Below are 13384 nucleotides of genomic sequence, written 5' to 3' on the forward strand. Positions count from 1 at the left end.
AGCGAGTGTGTTTTTAAGATGAAACAATGTCTGGCCTAGGTGCAAAGCTGTTGTCTGCAGTCATGACAGATTTGACTTGCTTTCTCCCTAGTGTAGACATCAACAAAAATGGAAAGGGGCAAGCTGGTCAATACTCATATTTTATAGCATTCTCTATAGTTCAACCCAAACTCTGTGCAGAATTAAAATCTACCTGTCAAAAACGGATAGGGTGGAGTTGGCATGCTAGATCTAAAAGGGCTTGGTGCTTAATGCTAACCAAAATAGGTCTGAGCAGGAACATTTCAGTGGCCTGAGCTGCTGTTCATCATGACTTGAAATGTGCTGCACCTTTCCCCCTTTGTGTCAGGTGCTGGGGAGGAGAGGGGTGCGCAGTGACGCAGCACTGACCCCAGCCTTCATGCAGCATGCAGGCTGTGCTAAAGGGGGTGGGAGCTGCAGGGGCACATGCACTGAGGCAGTGGATCTGTGTTGGGTTTGTCTGCAGGCAATGCCAGTAAAGTGGCTATGCCCAGGCACCAATGAGTTCTTCATTAAGTAGACTTAAGATTAAGGTCTAACTAGAGCTGGCAATGTGCACATGCAGCCCAGAAAGCCAACCGTATCCTGGGCTGCATAAAAAGTGTGACCAGCAGGTTGAGGGAGGTGATTCTGCCCCTCTGCTCCGCTCTGGTGAGACCCCACCTGGAGTACTGTGTCCAGCTCTGGGGCCCCCAGCAAGGAAAGACATGGACCTGTTGGAGCGGGTCCAGAGGAGGGCCACGAAGATGATCCGAGGGCTGGAGCACCTCTCCTCTGAGGCCAGGCTGAGAGAGTTGGGGTTCTTCAGCCTGGAGAAGAGAAGGTTCTGGGGAGACCTTATTGCAGCCTTTCAGTACTTAAAGGGGGCTTATAGGAAAGATGAGGACAAACTTTTTAGCAGGGCCTGTTGTGATAGGACAAGGGGTAATGGTTTTAAACTAAAGGAGGATAGATTCAGACTAGATAAAAGGAAGATTTTTTTTTTTTTTTTTTACAGTGAAGGTGGTGAAACAGTGGAACAGGTTGCCCAGAGAGGTGGTAGATGCCCCATCCCTGGAAACATTCAAGGTCAGGTTGGATGGGGCTCTGAGCAACCTGATCTAGTTGAAGATGTCCCTGTTCATTGCAGGACCTGTAAAGGTCCCTTCCACCCCAAACCATTCTATGATAGACTCTCTCTCACATTGTGCTGATGTTATTTGTATAAATGGCTTAAAGGCTAAAAAACTGATAAATAGAAGCTGGTGGGAGGAAGGAGTGAATTGTGGTACTTGAAACTAGTCGGTAACAGTTTTCTGATGGAGTCCCTTGTTCCTAAGGCAGTGAGTGACTAGTTTGTAGTGGCACCTGCTGTTGGGCTTCTTAACATTCAAAGTGTTTGCTAAAAAGCTTTGAGAAAGTAGAAGTGTGATTAGGGATATCAAACACTATATTAACTTGGATCTAGTCTTCCAAATCGCAAGAACCTCAAGGAAGGTCTTCAGTTGTACGCTGTTCAAAGACTGTCTTCAAGTGGACTAGTACGTCTTGTGCTGCTCAGTGCTTGAAATTAGAGCCTGTCTGTTGAGCTTCTGTGAAGGCACTGTTTTGTGATAACCCTTGTTTTCTTTTTTTTTTCTTAAACCCTAGGTGACTTAGGCTTGCAAAAAGTTTCTAACACTCTTCTGGAACTCAACACTACACGTGACTGCTTGCAGCAAGGCAGTCAGCACCAAATTCAAAGCAACATTAACTTCCTGTGTGGGAAAACACTGGTAAGTCTAAATCACATGTTCTTATCTTCAATGGAAATGGCAATTACTTCTAACTTGCTTTTTAAGGAGACTTGCTGTACTTGTGGATGTACTAATTACTGAGCTTCATAGCTTAAGGAGGAGCCAAATTGGTTTTAGTACCAAATTAAGGTCATTATCTACTGTGGCTTTCAAAATTCAGTCTCGGTAGAAAATAATTGCAGATCTGCAACTTAGCTCTGATCACGGGCTCTTCTGGGTCTTTAATGTTTTTACAAGGATTGCACTGTAGTATTTTAATAGTGTAATATGGAGGAATGAGTCAACAGTGTACAGGGTGCTGTAACAATGAGAGCTATTGTTTAAATGCTGGTTGTTCCCAAGCTGTGGACCTAGCATGGCTGTTTAATAGAACAACATTGAAGAAAATGACTGACCTCTGTTATGGGTCAGTGTAGCTGACAACAGTAAGCATTAGGTTTTGTCTGCACATAGTTGAACTAACAGTGCTTGCGTGTCCAGCTGGGCTTCTGGGGGAGTAGTTTTTTGTGAGAATCTGCTTAAAGTGTAAATGGAGATCCCCGAAAAGTTCCGAGGGGCATGTGTGTATGCAGTTCACCTCCACGTGCTTTTGGAGTTACACCTTCCACGCACTTAACTGATACCACAGCTTGGTATTCTGTACAGACTGTGATCAGTTTACGTATTTGTGATTCAGAGATAAGTACTTATTAGTGCCACTGTTGGCACCGATGATGCTGTTGCACACCCCCTCTTGGAAATCTAGCCAATTCAAACAAAGTGCCAGTGCAGCAGAGATTTAAATGCTTCCTGTTCTGTTCAGCAGATGACTCTTTAAATTAAAAATTATTGCTCAACTCCAGCTGTAACACCAGATCATAACAATCTTTAAACAACTTCTAGTTAGCGTAGTTCTAACACCTATTCTTCACGTGACCTAGTAAAAGGATTTTGTGGTAGTTTCTGGAACAATTTTTTTCCAGTGCTTTTATGGCAGGGTTAAACAGGGAGGGAATCAGTTTAATATGCTAAAGTGCTTCTAGCTGAGGTGGTGGAGGGAGAATGGAAAAATCTGATTATTGTCTTTCTCGAAGTAGAGCTGTTCATTTGAGCATCCAGCCCTGAACTGTGGTAGAACCCCCATCTTGAAATAGATACAAATGTGTATAACATGAGCCTATAGGAAAAAGTAGCTGAGATCAGAGGTATTCTTTCTGTGTAACAGAAGAGATTGCTAACCAGTTGTCTTTGTAGTATAAAAGGCAGGGAACTGGTAAACCATGCATTGCCTTGCTGTTCATCTATTTATACACATTTGTATTGGTGTTTTCCTTTCTAGTAACTAGATGTGACTGGTGCTTCTGCCAATATGAATTGGCATAGTGAGCGCTTCTAAAAGATGTAGTATAATTACTGCATATTAGGACTGGCACATGTTAATTTGAGAATTGGGGCATATGCAGACTAAGAAGGATTTGGCACCCTGCACCTTCCTGAGTTTACCAACAAAGCTGTTAAATAACAAACTTGCTTTTAACAAGTGCTATTAAGAAACTGTATGCCCTTGCTCTGTGACATGCTGTATTCTGTTTTTCTTAATCTCTTGAATGAACTTCTTGCTGTCTACAGATGTAAAATAAAACTGAAGTCTGTTTTTCAAAGAATTATTTTTTTTTCCTTTAAATAGGGTACCCCTGAATTTGTAACAGCAACGGAGTGTGTGCACTATTTTGAATGGAGGACTTTTGTGGCTTGCAAGAAAGACTTGTTTAAACCTGTGAAAGAGGTAATCTATGTACTATCCATGCAGAAGGTACTCTTCACACATCTGGCAATTTTACTCCCACCCTAAGCAAATCCCAGCAACCTTCATAGACCTAACTTCTTCATAGGCATATAAAGCATCTGTTGGAATTGGGTGGAGCTGAGAATTTTAAATAACTCTTCAACCTTTTTTGCCATCTGGATGGTTGTTTATAGTAAAATTCTTCTAAAAGCTAGAGCAGGACAGTCTAACTTTGGATGCCTCATTTTAGTCAGCATATCTAGCTTTAAGTATTTGAGCTTCCAGAATTAAAAACCTTTCCTGCGTATTAACTTGGCTTTATATATGCCTGTTCATAACTTCTCCCTACTTGTGTAGCATGGATTGCATGTAATTTTTTGCTGTTGTTCTAGGTCCCTTGCTATGTGTTTGATGAAGATTTGAAGAAACACGACTTGAATCCTCTCATCCAAGTTTCAGGACACTACTTGGTGGATGATTCTGATGATGACTCCTTGTTCATAAACATCTGCAGGGACTTAGGTGTGAACACTTGCTTGTGTTACCTGTCGGTGTATAAATTTCTAGTAGTGTGGTTCTTTTCCAGTGCCTCAGTTGAGGTTGTCCTATGACCAAAGATCAGTATTTTAGGACTTGCGCTATTGTTTCAAGCTACTTTTGATGATTTGAAGGCTGCTTCCTGTGAAGCCAAGTCTTACTCTCCAACTACTGAGGTATTGAGAGATATGCCCCTTCTGGAGGGGCAAGTGCCGTTAGAAAAGTTGACCTAAACTGGACTAAGTGAAAGAGCTCAGCTTGTCTTGTAGCTGCTTCTTTTTGCTGCCAAATAGGAATGGGATGGTTCATAGCACTTCATGTGCTCTAAATTTATTACTCTGGGCTCCAGTTCAGGCTGTTGCTTAGTTCCAAGTGAAGGTCCTGAGATGCATCTAAAATAGTGTTTAGGTGCTTGGGTAAGTAATGGTGCATAGTTAGCACTTTCATGCCAGTTGGGAGCTATATATGTAAGGAATGAAACCAGCAAAATCACTCATTTGAAACTTGCTGAAAAGGCTAGTTTAGCTGTATACTCCCACTGTAGTTTTTTACTCTGCAGTTAAATACGTATTTTGTGCCCCTGTTAAGGGTTTAATACTTCTAGTTTTAGTGGCAGGTCTATTCTTTTAAAAATCTCCTTAGTCTGAAACTTTTTGCTGACAGCTTTGAATAAGTTGGTTTATAAGAAACAAAGAAGGGGGGAAAAAACCTTCGCTGTGAGGAGGGGTTACCCATTATCTGGTATCATTTTGGTGTTGTGGAAAAAAAATACTTGGCACACTTCTAGAAGTTCTCAAAGCCCTACACATCCAGCGGCTGTACTAGCAACTGGAAACTAGTTGCAGCTATTTCAGCAGGAGGGATGAATTTGCTGTCCAAAAACAGGGCAGCATGAACTTCCTCCTGTATATCACAAGCACTTCAGGTTTTGTCTTGCCAGTTTCACATTTTAACATAACCCATTTTAAAGGTATTTTTAGAAAAGGGTAAAGCAATGAATGGTAAGTGAGCCCACAGATAAAATGGGAAGATACTTCAGGTAGAGCAGGGCTTAAAAACTGAGCCCTATATTCTATTTTCTGTATTCTATAACAGGAAGTTCAAGTGGAGAGACCAGAAACTGCCCTGCTGGCAGTGCTGCTTGCTTGTTACATGAAGGTCAGGCGTATGATGTTGGCCATCCACGGAAACAGCTGAAACTTCATGACAAAGACAGGTACGCAATTTTTGTGGTGATACTTCTGTGAACACTTCTCAGTCATCCGGGATGGAAAAAGCAGCCTTGGTAACAGATGAGTCTTCTAAAACTTAACTCAATACCACTTCAATTTTGAAGCACTGGCAGAAAAAATTTCTTCAAATACTGGCAGGGCAGTGTCTTGTGAGAGACTCCTTTTTACAGAATTGCAAAACTCTCAGAAGCAAGGGATGATTGCTGCTCTCTGCCCACAAGCAGAAGAGTGAGATCTGACCCCATCTGCCTACTGTCTGACGGCCCACAGGGTAAATGCACTTGGCTCTCTATGGGTTTACGCACTGTGTTTGGCTCGCTCTAGTGCCCCGGAGTACTTTAAAAGTTGATAGATGTTGCCCTTCTGTATTTTTACATTAATGAGTTCTTAATAGAAGAAATAGATAAGCAATGCAAGGCTTATTGTTCCTGGTGGTAGCAGAGCTGGGACTAGGAGAAACTGTTTCCTTGATGCTGCCTCTGTTCTGTTTGCTGCCTTTTGTGCTGGAAGTGTACCTTGAAAGAAAACAAAAAAAACCCCCAACCCCCCAAAAACAACAACAAAAAAACCACACCAAAACTCCACCCAAACAACCCAACATGGCTCAGGGGACTGACTTAACATGCTGATCTTTCTGAGCTTCAGGTCATCTGAGCCTGCTTACCTTGTCTGTAGGGTCAATAGTACCCTGTTGACTTCTGCAGTACTCTTTATCTCAGATGCAAGCTGAAGAAAACAAGCAGAATGAACCAGGTTAATAACAGGGTTATTTCAGTGACAGGGTTGTGGGTTTTCTTCCAGTTTACAGATGAAATTGTTAGTCCTTTGTTGCAGGGCTTTTCCCCCAGCATGAAACAAGTGGCTGAGGTGTTCTGTACTAAGGCAGAAGCTTACATCTTGAGGAAGCACAAGCTTGTTCTCATATTAAAGTGCAACCACTACTCTGTAAAAGTGCTTGGCGAGAAAACTTTATCTTATCCCTGCTAGGATTGAAGAGCTCTTCATTGCTTGAGGAAAACTTATTGTATGTGCTCAATCAGACTAGGATGGCCTGGGAAGAGAGTAAGATGATGGTATATCTGTGTCCTTGGGTATAGAGAGGCCAGTTAGAGGTGTGGCTAACCTGAAGCCAGGCTGTCATGCTTCCATGAGCTGTTGTCTTCTGCCTGTTAGATTGTATAGAACAGTAATGCTTAGCTGGGAAGCAGTGTTGGTCATCTTGTTTCCTCATCCAAGTCATGTTGCCATTTGTCTCTCCCTGTCAGATAGTTACCGTGTTTCATTCTTCTACTCCTGCCCTGTCTGACCTGTCCCAGTTGCCTTGCTCCTGTCAATTTGCTAATGAGTTCATCTTGCTTTTAATTCTGGGGGCAGAACGGAAAGAGATTATGCATACGGAGGTGGTAAAGTATAGGAATGTGGTTAAAACATGAGTGGTTATTCCAAAAGTTGCGAGAGTGTTTGTTACATCTGCTCTCCAGCAGTTTGAGAGTAAAGCTAGGGTGTTCTTGTGACTATCAGCCAAGTTCCCGCTACAATACGGGTTACAAGGCATTGAGCGTAGTCTTAACTGGAGTGCAAGAGGATGCTGTATTAAGTAATTCTGCTGGGACTGTCTTAATCTTTATTCTTTTAATCTTACAGTTAACCAAAATAAAGACCTCCATAAAAGTATCTTTCAGGAGCAGGGCTACTTTAGTATATCCTCTCTGGGTATCTAGCAAAGGGTGGATGTTCTTTCAAAAATATCCTTCTGTACAGTGCATAGTGTCTTAATTGTATTTTTGGTTTGCCATTTTCTGTTTCTAGGCTGATATTGAGTTATGAGGGAATATACGGTGATGGAGAAAAGCCAGACTTCTGCCTAGGACATAACCCAGCAGTGACGATCACTTTTGTGTGCCCATCAAAGAGGGGAGAAGAGGTAACTGCTGTTTTAGTTTGTGTTGAATGGTTGGTCTTTAACTTTTGTCTGCATTATCTTTAATTTTTATTGAAGGCTGAAGGGAACAGAAATCCTCCTGGTTTGCAGCTTGTGAAGAGTGTAGGAATCTAAATAAATTCTAGGAGGTTTTTGAAAAGTATAAGAGATAAACAAGAACTTGAATAAAATTTTCCCAGGGGTGTGTTTGTTCTTGTTTTGTTGAATTTGGTTGCCCTTTTCTGGGTTCAAAGCTTTCCTCTGAGAATAGGACAGAATTAGTACAATGTTAATTCTTGGCCCAGAGCTCTGCTTGCTGATGAGCAACTCTTCATCAGTCAGGCTGGACATGCTTACAACTGTTGTCTGTAACTTGTTTCTTTATTAATCTGGCTTTCCTCAGGGAAAAAAAAATAGCTAGCAAGTGTCATTGCATGGCAAAAGTCTGTTGTTTACTAACGAACTCCTATTACCTTAAAGTAAAATCTGTAGTGTTAAGCAGCAGCTCAGTTTTTGCAGGACATTGTTTTAGCCCAGCTTCAATGCAGTATGGTGACCACTTTGATGTGATGCCAGGTAGTCTCAGCCACCCACACTCCTTAAATTGGGCCAGATGTAGACGGGTACCATACTTCATCCTCATCGCTGCAGCAACAAGCCATAGGCCTTTCTCTACTGTCATTTTGTAATACTTCACTACAGCTATGCACACATGTAGTATGAATAGCATTGCTAATGTTACTTGTGCCTGTAACTTATCTGATACTTTACCTGTGTATCTGCCTGTTGTTTTAGTGGGTGGCAGAAATACAGATTTATGAAACAAGGTGAGCTTCTAAATGTTTCACTTCAAAGTGAGGAAAAACAAGACTACCCCTTCTCCCAGAGGTGCAAAAATATTTCACTACAGAAGATGCATCTGATGAAAGCGTTGGCTAAAGAATTCTCAAATGTCTTTCAGTCTTGATTTCAGTCTGAGGGAGTCAAAGTTGCTAAAACACCAGTGTCTAAGAGGCTGCTTTGCCTTTGCAGAACACTTGATCTCTGCTCCCTTCTTTGAGGATACCTCTGAGGCAAACACAATCCAAGCTGTGCTTAGCAGTTTGGGTTCATGTGTCTCTGCTTCTGCCAACATGTTAAGGAAAAGTGCTTTTTAATGTACTGTTACTGCTGCTGACCTTCTGCTAATGCTTGATACTTTACCTCTGTTTAGACTTCTAGTTTGCCACATCATTAATAAGAGCTGTTTTACTTTCTTCTCAACACCTATTTCTGAGAGGCCAGAGACAATGTTTGCAGCTGTTAAGCAATTTACAGGTGAAGTTAGTTATTACTGACCCTAAATGAATGTGATACTGTTGCTTTAAAGATTATATTTCAAATAAGTCTCTGTACTTGTAATTTAAATTATGTTTACTTCTGTATCAGAGTGCAGGTCCCAAACTCACAGCAAAAACAAATTGCCGGTATGAAATTGAGTGGGTTACTGAGTATGCCTGTCACAGGGATTACCTGGAGAGTAGGAGCTGTCTTCTGACTAATGAGCAACATGATATCTCCATTGATTTAAGTCCACTTACTCAACTTCCAGGTAAGCTCACTATTTTTCTTTTGTAGTGTGACTAGCCAGTTTTCCAGTTCCATGTTTGGAGACAAGAAGAATGTCCCATATAGATATTTGGTTTTTTACATCTGTTTTGCTGTGGTTTAGAACACTTTTCTTTTTCTTATTCATTCAGATTATGTCACACCATATTTAGCCAAAGATGACAAAGAGGAGTATTACTATTACTTGAATATATGCGGGAAAACCACTGCGGGTAACTGCAAGGACAGCACAGGATATGTTTCGTCTTGCCAAGTAAAATCTTCAAATAACCAGCAAAAAGTGACAGGAAGATTTGAGAACCAAACCCTAAGGTGTGTAAAGGCTCTTTAGCCCTGTTGACTTGTCTGAATGACTGATCTTTGTTTCCTAATTTGATGCCCTTATTTGTCATGTAAGCAATATTTGATACAAAATGCAAGTATTTTTGATCAGTTTTGTATAGAAAAACTTTAACAGTATACCAGAATAGCATTAGGAAATGAAGGCGCAGATGGGGTTGGTAAAGGCCATTGCCTAGACAAAGAAGAAACTTTCATCAACTTTGGTGTCAGAGTTGCAGATTGTGCTGTGTCACCTCTTGCCCTCCTTGAGTTTTGCAATGTAAAGTGGCATCAGGATTGGATGATTTAGAAGCTGTCCTCAACAAGAAGGCATCTCTGCTTCCTTTGCAAGAGCATGCATTAATCATATCCAAGACTACTGAAGTCCAGGGTTTTGTGTTTTTTTTTTTTTTTTTTTTTTTTTTTTTTTTTTTTAAGAACTTCAGGATTCCCAAGTGACATGCTGGGACAATAGTTTGCATGAGATTGCAAAGCAGAGATTATTCATCTAGATATGGTCTTCCATTCTGTCTGTACGCATGTGACAGAATTGTTGGAGTGATCTTCCAGGAAGTTTGAGTTCTTCCACCTGCAAAAATAGCCATGCAACAAACTATTTGGAGCAGATATTCCACCTTTGGAGAAAAGGAGGCTGAGGGGCGACCTCATTGCTCTCTACAGCTTCCTGAGGAGTGAAAGTGGAGAGGGAGGTGCTGGTCTCTTCTCCCTGGTATCCAGTGACAGGACACATGGGAATGGTTCAAAGCTGCGCCAGGGGAGGTTTAGACTGGACATTAAGAAGCATTTCTTTACCAAGAGGGTGGTCAAACACTGGAACAGGCTTCCTAGAGAGGTGGTCGATGCCCCAGGCCTATCAGTCTTTGAGGCATTTGGACAATGCCCTTAATAACATGGTTTAACTTGGTCAGCCCTGACGTGGTCAGGCAGTTGGACTACATGATTGTTGTAGGTCACTTCCAACTGAAATAGTCTGTTCTAACTGAAAGCACAGATGATCTATTCTATTCAAAGCTGGAATAGCTCTAGAGCATTCTTTAAACTTTATACAAATTCATGAAAAGTAACCAGAAAGATAAGAGGATGCAAACCTTTGCAGTAGAAATGTCAGTATTAATGTTGAATGAGCATTTGTTTTCCCTTTGAGTGAGACAATTATTAAATCAGAGTGTGGCTTCTGTTATATGAAGAACACTGCGTGATTGTGTCTGATGCCATGTTTCTATCTAAAACTGACTTTTCACTCAGATACTCTGATGGGGATCTCACTTTAATTTATCCAAATGGGGATACATGTAGTTCCGGCTTTCAGAGAATGACTGTCATAAACTTTGAGTGCAATGAAACAGCAGGTGAGTTTAACGAGCTGTGATGACTCTGCTCAGCATTTGACTTCTGTGCTTGCTAGTAGACCTTATGTTCAAAAGAATGCATGCTTTGAGCCCAGCTAATACAAAGAATAAATATTGTTAGAGTAAGCACTAATTTCTATGGCTGGCAGGATTGTTTTGTGCTGTGTAGTAGCACTACTATTCTAAATTTACACTGATGATCAAAAATATCGAGGTATAAAAGACCCTCATTCCTTAGCCAACTGTTAAAAAAATAAAACCAACCAAAAAACCAACCAAACAAAAAGCCCTCAAACCCCAAACCACAAACGCAAGTCCTGTGCAGCAAAAGGATTTTTATCTTCCTTGCTCATTGCTAGTCCTCAAGTCTCCTTGCTTTTCTCCCCTTCCCCCACTGCAAACCTAACATCTGTTTATCCATCTTCAATGTTAAGGTAATGATGGTAGAGGAACTCCAGTGTTTACTGGTGAAGTGGACTGCACATATTTTTTTACTTGGGATACAAAATATGCATGTGTTAAAGAGAAAGAAGATCTCCTTTGCAGAGTTGCTGATAAGAGAAAACACTATGACTTGTCACCTCTGATCCGCAGTTCAGGTATGGCAATGAAAACTAGCTTTCAATTACTTTTGTCCTGAGTTTACATGCCATCTCTAGTGCAATTCTTTAGCTGAACATTAATCAGCTTTTGATTTTCTTGGTCAATTTCTGGGGTACTGGTGTTCACTTCCCTCATTCCAGAAGGAGTGAGTGCCTTATGAAAGTAGCGATATCCGTGACTGCCTTGGTTGCTGTCATCTTATGTGGTTTTAAATGTGGGTCCTTTTTTGTGATAAAAGGCATTTTGGCATGGAGAGGCTAGAACAATTAAGCCAGATGACTTGTTCTTAACAACAGCCTGTATTTCAGAGTTAGCCCAGAACTGGGAAGCTGTGGACAGTAGCTTTTCGGAGGTAGGGAGGAAGCATTATTACATCAATGTCTGCCATAAAGTGCTGAAGAAAGGAGGAGCTTCCAGCTGCCCAGATGATGCTGCTATTTGCTCTGTAGGTGAGTCTCTTCGTTTTGGTTGGGGTTTTCTTGTTTTTTTTGGGTTTTTTTTGTTTTTTTTTTAAGGCTCTGAATGCTTGGCACTTCCTCTGCAAATGGAGTTGGCTGCCCTGAGAGCCTTCAGTTATTTGAGGAAACAGAAGTTAGGAGCACATTTCTCTTGTGCTCCCAAAGACCCTAGAAGAAATTATGCAAGTAGCCCTTTCTAACTAAAGAATGGCATTACGCTCTCCTCCAGGCTTTGTAACATGGTTTGGGTGAGGTTAAAAACAAACTCCTAATCATATGCTTTCTTAAGACTTTCCATTTGGCTAGTTAATATTCTCTTAATAGTGTAAACGTCACTTCTTTCCAGGGAAACAAAAGTGATGTATTTACTGTCTTTACAGATAAACAAAACAAGAGTAAGAATCTTGGAACATTTGTGTCTTCTCCTAAAAAGGTTGGAGAAAATATTCAACTTACCTATTCAAATGGAGACAGCTGTGGTCTTAACAAAAAAATCAAAACTGTCATCACGCTAGTGTGCAGACCAGGTGAGACTATCCACACCCTGTTTTCTGATCCATTTAAAAACTGGAGGTCATTTAATATGCCCAGGCATGAGTGCTAAATGTTAGCATATGCCTTTGTGTTCTATTTCCTTCTATACAAAAGCTGAAGCATTGTGGCTTGTTTACTAGGATGATAGCAATGTAATTGCAGGTATTTAGCTCTGTTCACCTTTTATACAAGTACTCTTTAAAGACCCTTGAGCAAATCTTTTGAACTAAGGTTCTCCCAAACATGATGCAAGTATATGTAAGAGTTTAAAGTTCCACAAATACCTGGAAGCTATACAAAGCACTTTCTATCCCTAGATTGTCTTGATGGGAAGACTGGTTCTGAACTGAGATCAGATACTTTAACCTTCTTTTCCAATGAGTATGTTTTGTGTCTAAACTGCTTGCAGTTTATGAAAAGCAAAAGCATTTGCAGAAGTTGTTAATCTCCATATAATAGCCCACTAGTTTAACCATCTTCCATGGAAATAGAAAACCTCAGCCTGAGGAAGCTGAATCTTCCAACTGTGCTGGCTGTTAGGATCAGGTTATGCACTACTTCCTAATAAAGCTGTTGCTTTGTAGCAAACCACCAGGTTTGTGTATCAAAGCAAACATTTTTTCAAAGAGTGTGATAGTACTTGGGAACAGACTGAGCAGTGCATCTTCACCTCTGGGCTAAACTTTTATTCTGGGGAGGAGGATGCAAAGAATTTGTGCAAGGAATTTTTGATTCTATTTAGTCCTCATTTTCAGAGGAGAGGTACTTTAACTGTTAATCTTGGTCTACTGTTGGGGAGGACTTAGTGTTCCTAGGCTTACATTCATAGTTCCTTTTGGTAGTCTGACTGTCTGTATGTGTAACACATTGCTCTTGTGATACCAGGTGATCTCGAAAGTGCTCCAATCTTGATGTCTGAGGGTGTATGTTCATATGCATTTGATTGGTATACTGCTGCTGCATGTGTCCTGTCTAAAACTGAAGGAGATAACTGTCAAGTCTCTGATCCTCAAGCAGGTATGTATTTATGTTCAGCAAATTGAAAGGTCATGAGGGATAGAATGTGTGTCACAACACTGAGTCCTTTTGATGTGCAAGAACAAAGTGAGTTCAGCCTAAGTCTAAGCACCCACAACATTTGAGCACAGCAGTTTTAAGCACATGTGTATGGAGGATCAGAACAGCATGGGCTTAATATTCCCCTAGTGTGTGTGGAGGAAAACAGGTGTAATGTGCATT

At 41.0% G+C, this 13384-nt stretch overlaps 1 protein-coding gene across 1 annotated transcript in view; it reads left to right on the plus strand.

Moving 5' to 3' along the window:
- Window positions 1-13384, plus strand: part of IGF2R (insulin like growth factor 2 receptor) — a 60887-nt gene that overhangs the window by 13267 nt on the left and 34236 nt on the right. Inside the window, exons 3-14 of the mRNA XM_075499085.1 lie at window positions 1651-1775; window positions 3463-3561; window positions 3954-4083; window positions 5194-5314; window positions 7140-7254; window positions 8680-8842; window positions 8991-9171; window positions 10447-10550; window positions 10985-11149; window positions 11462-11602; window positions 11992-12138; window positions 13031-13162. Of these exons, the coding sequence (XP_075355200.1) occupies window positions 1651-1775; window positions 3463-3561; window positions 3954-4083; window positions 5194-5314; window positions 7140-7254; window positions 8680-8842; window positions 8991-9171; window positions 10447-10550; window positions 10985-11149; window positions 11462-11602; window positions 11992-12138; window positions 13031-13162 (1623 nt within the window). The remainder of the gene's footprint in view (window positions 1-1650; window positions 1776-3462; window positions 3562-3953; window positions 4084-5193; window positions 5315-7139; window positions 7255-8679; window positions 8843-8990; window positions 9172-10446; window positions 10551-10984; window positions 11150-11461; window positions 11603-11991; window positions 12139-13030; window positions 13163-13384) is intronic.

The sequence above is a fragment of the Mycteria americana genome, chromosome 3, assembly GCF_035582795.1.
Source record: "Mycteria americana isolate JAX WOST 10 ecotype Jacksonville Zoo and Gardens chromosome 3, USCA_MyAme_1.0, whole genome shotgun sequence".
Lineage (NCBI taxonomy): Eukaryota > Metazoa > Chordata > Aves > Ciconiiformes > Ciconiidae > Mycteria > Mycteria americana.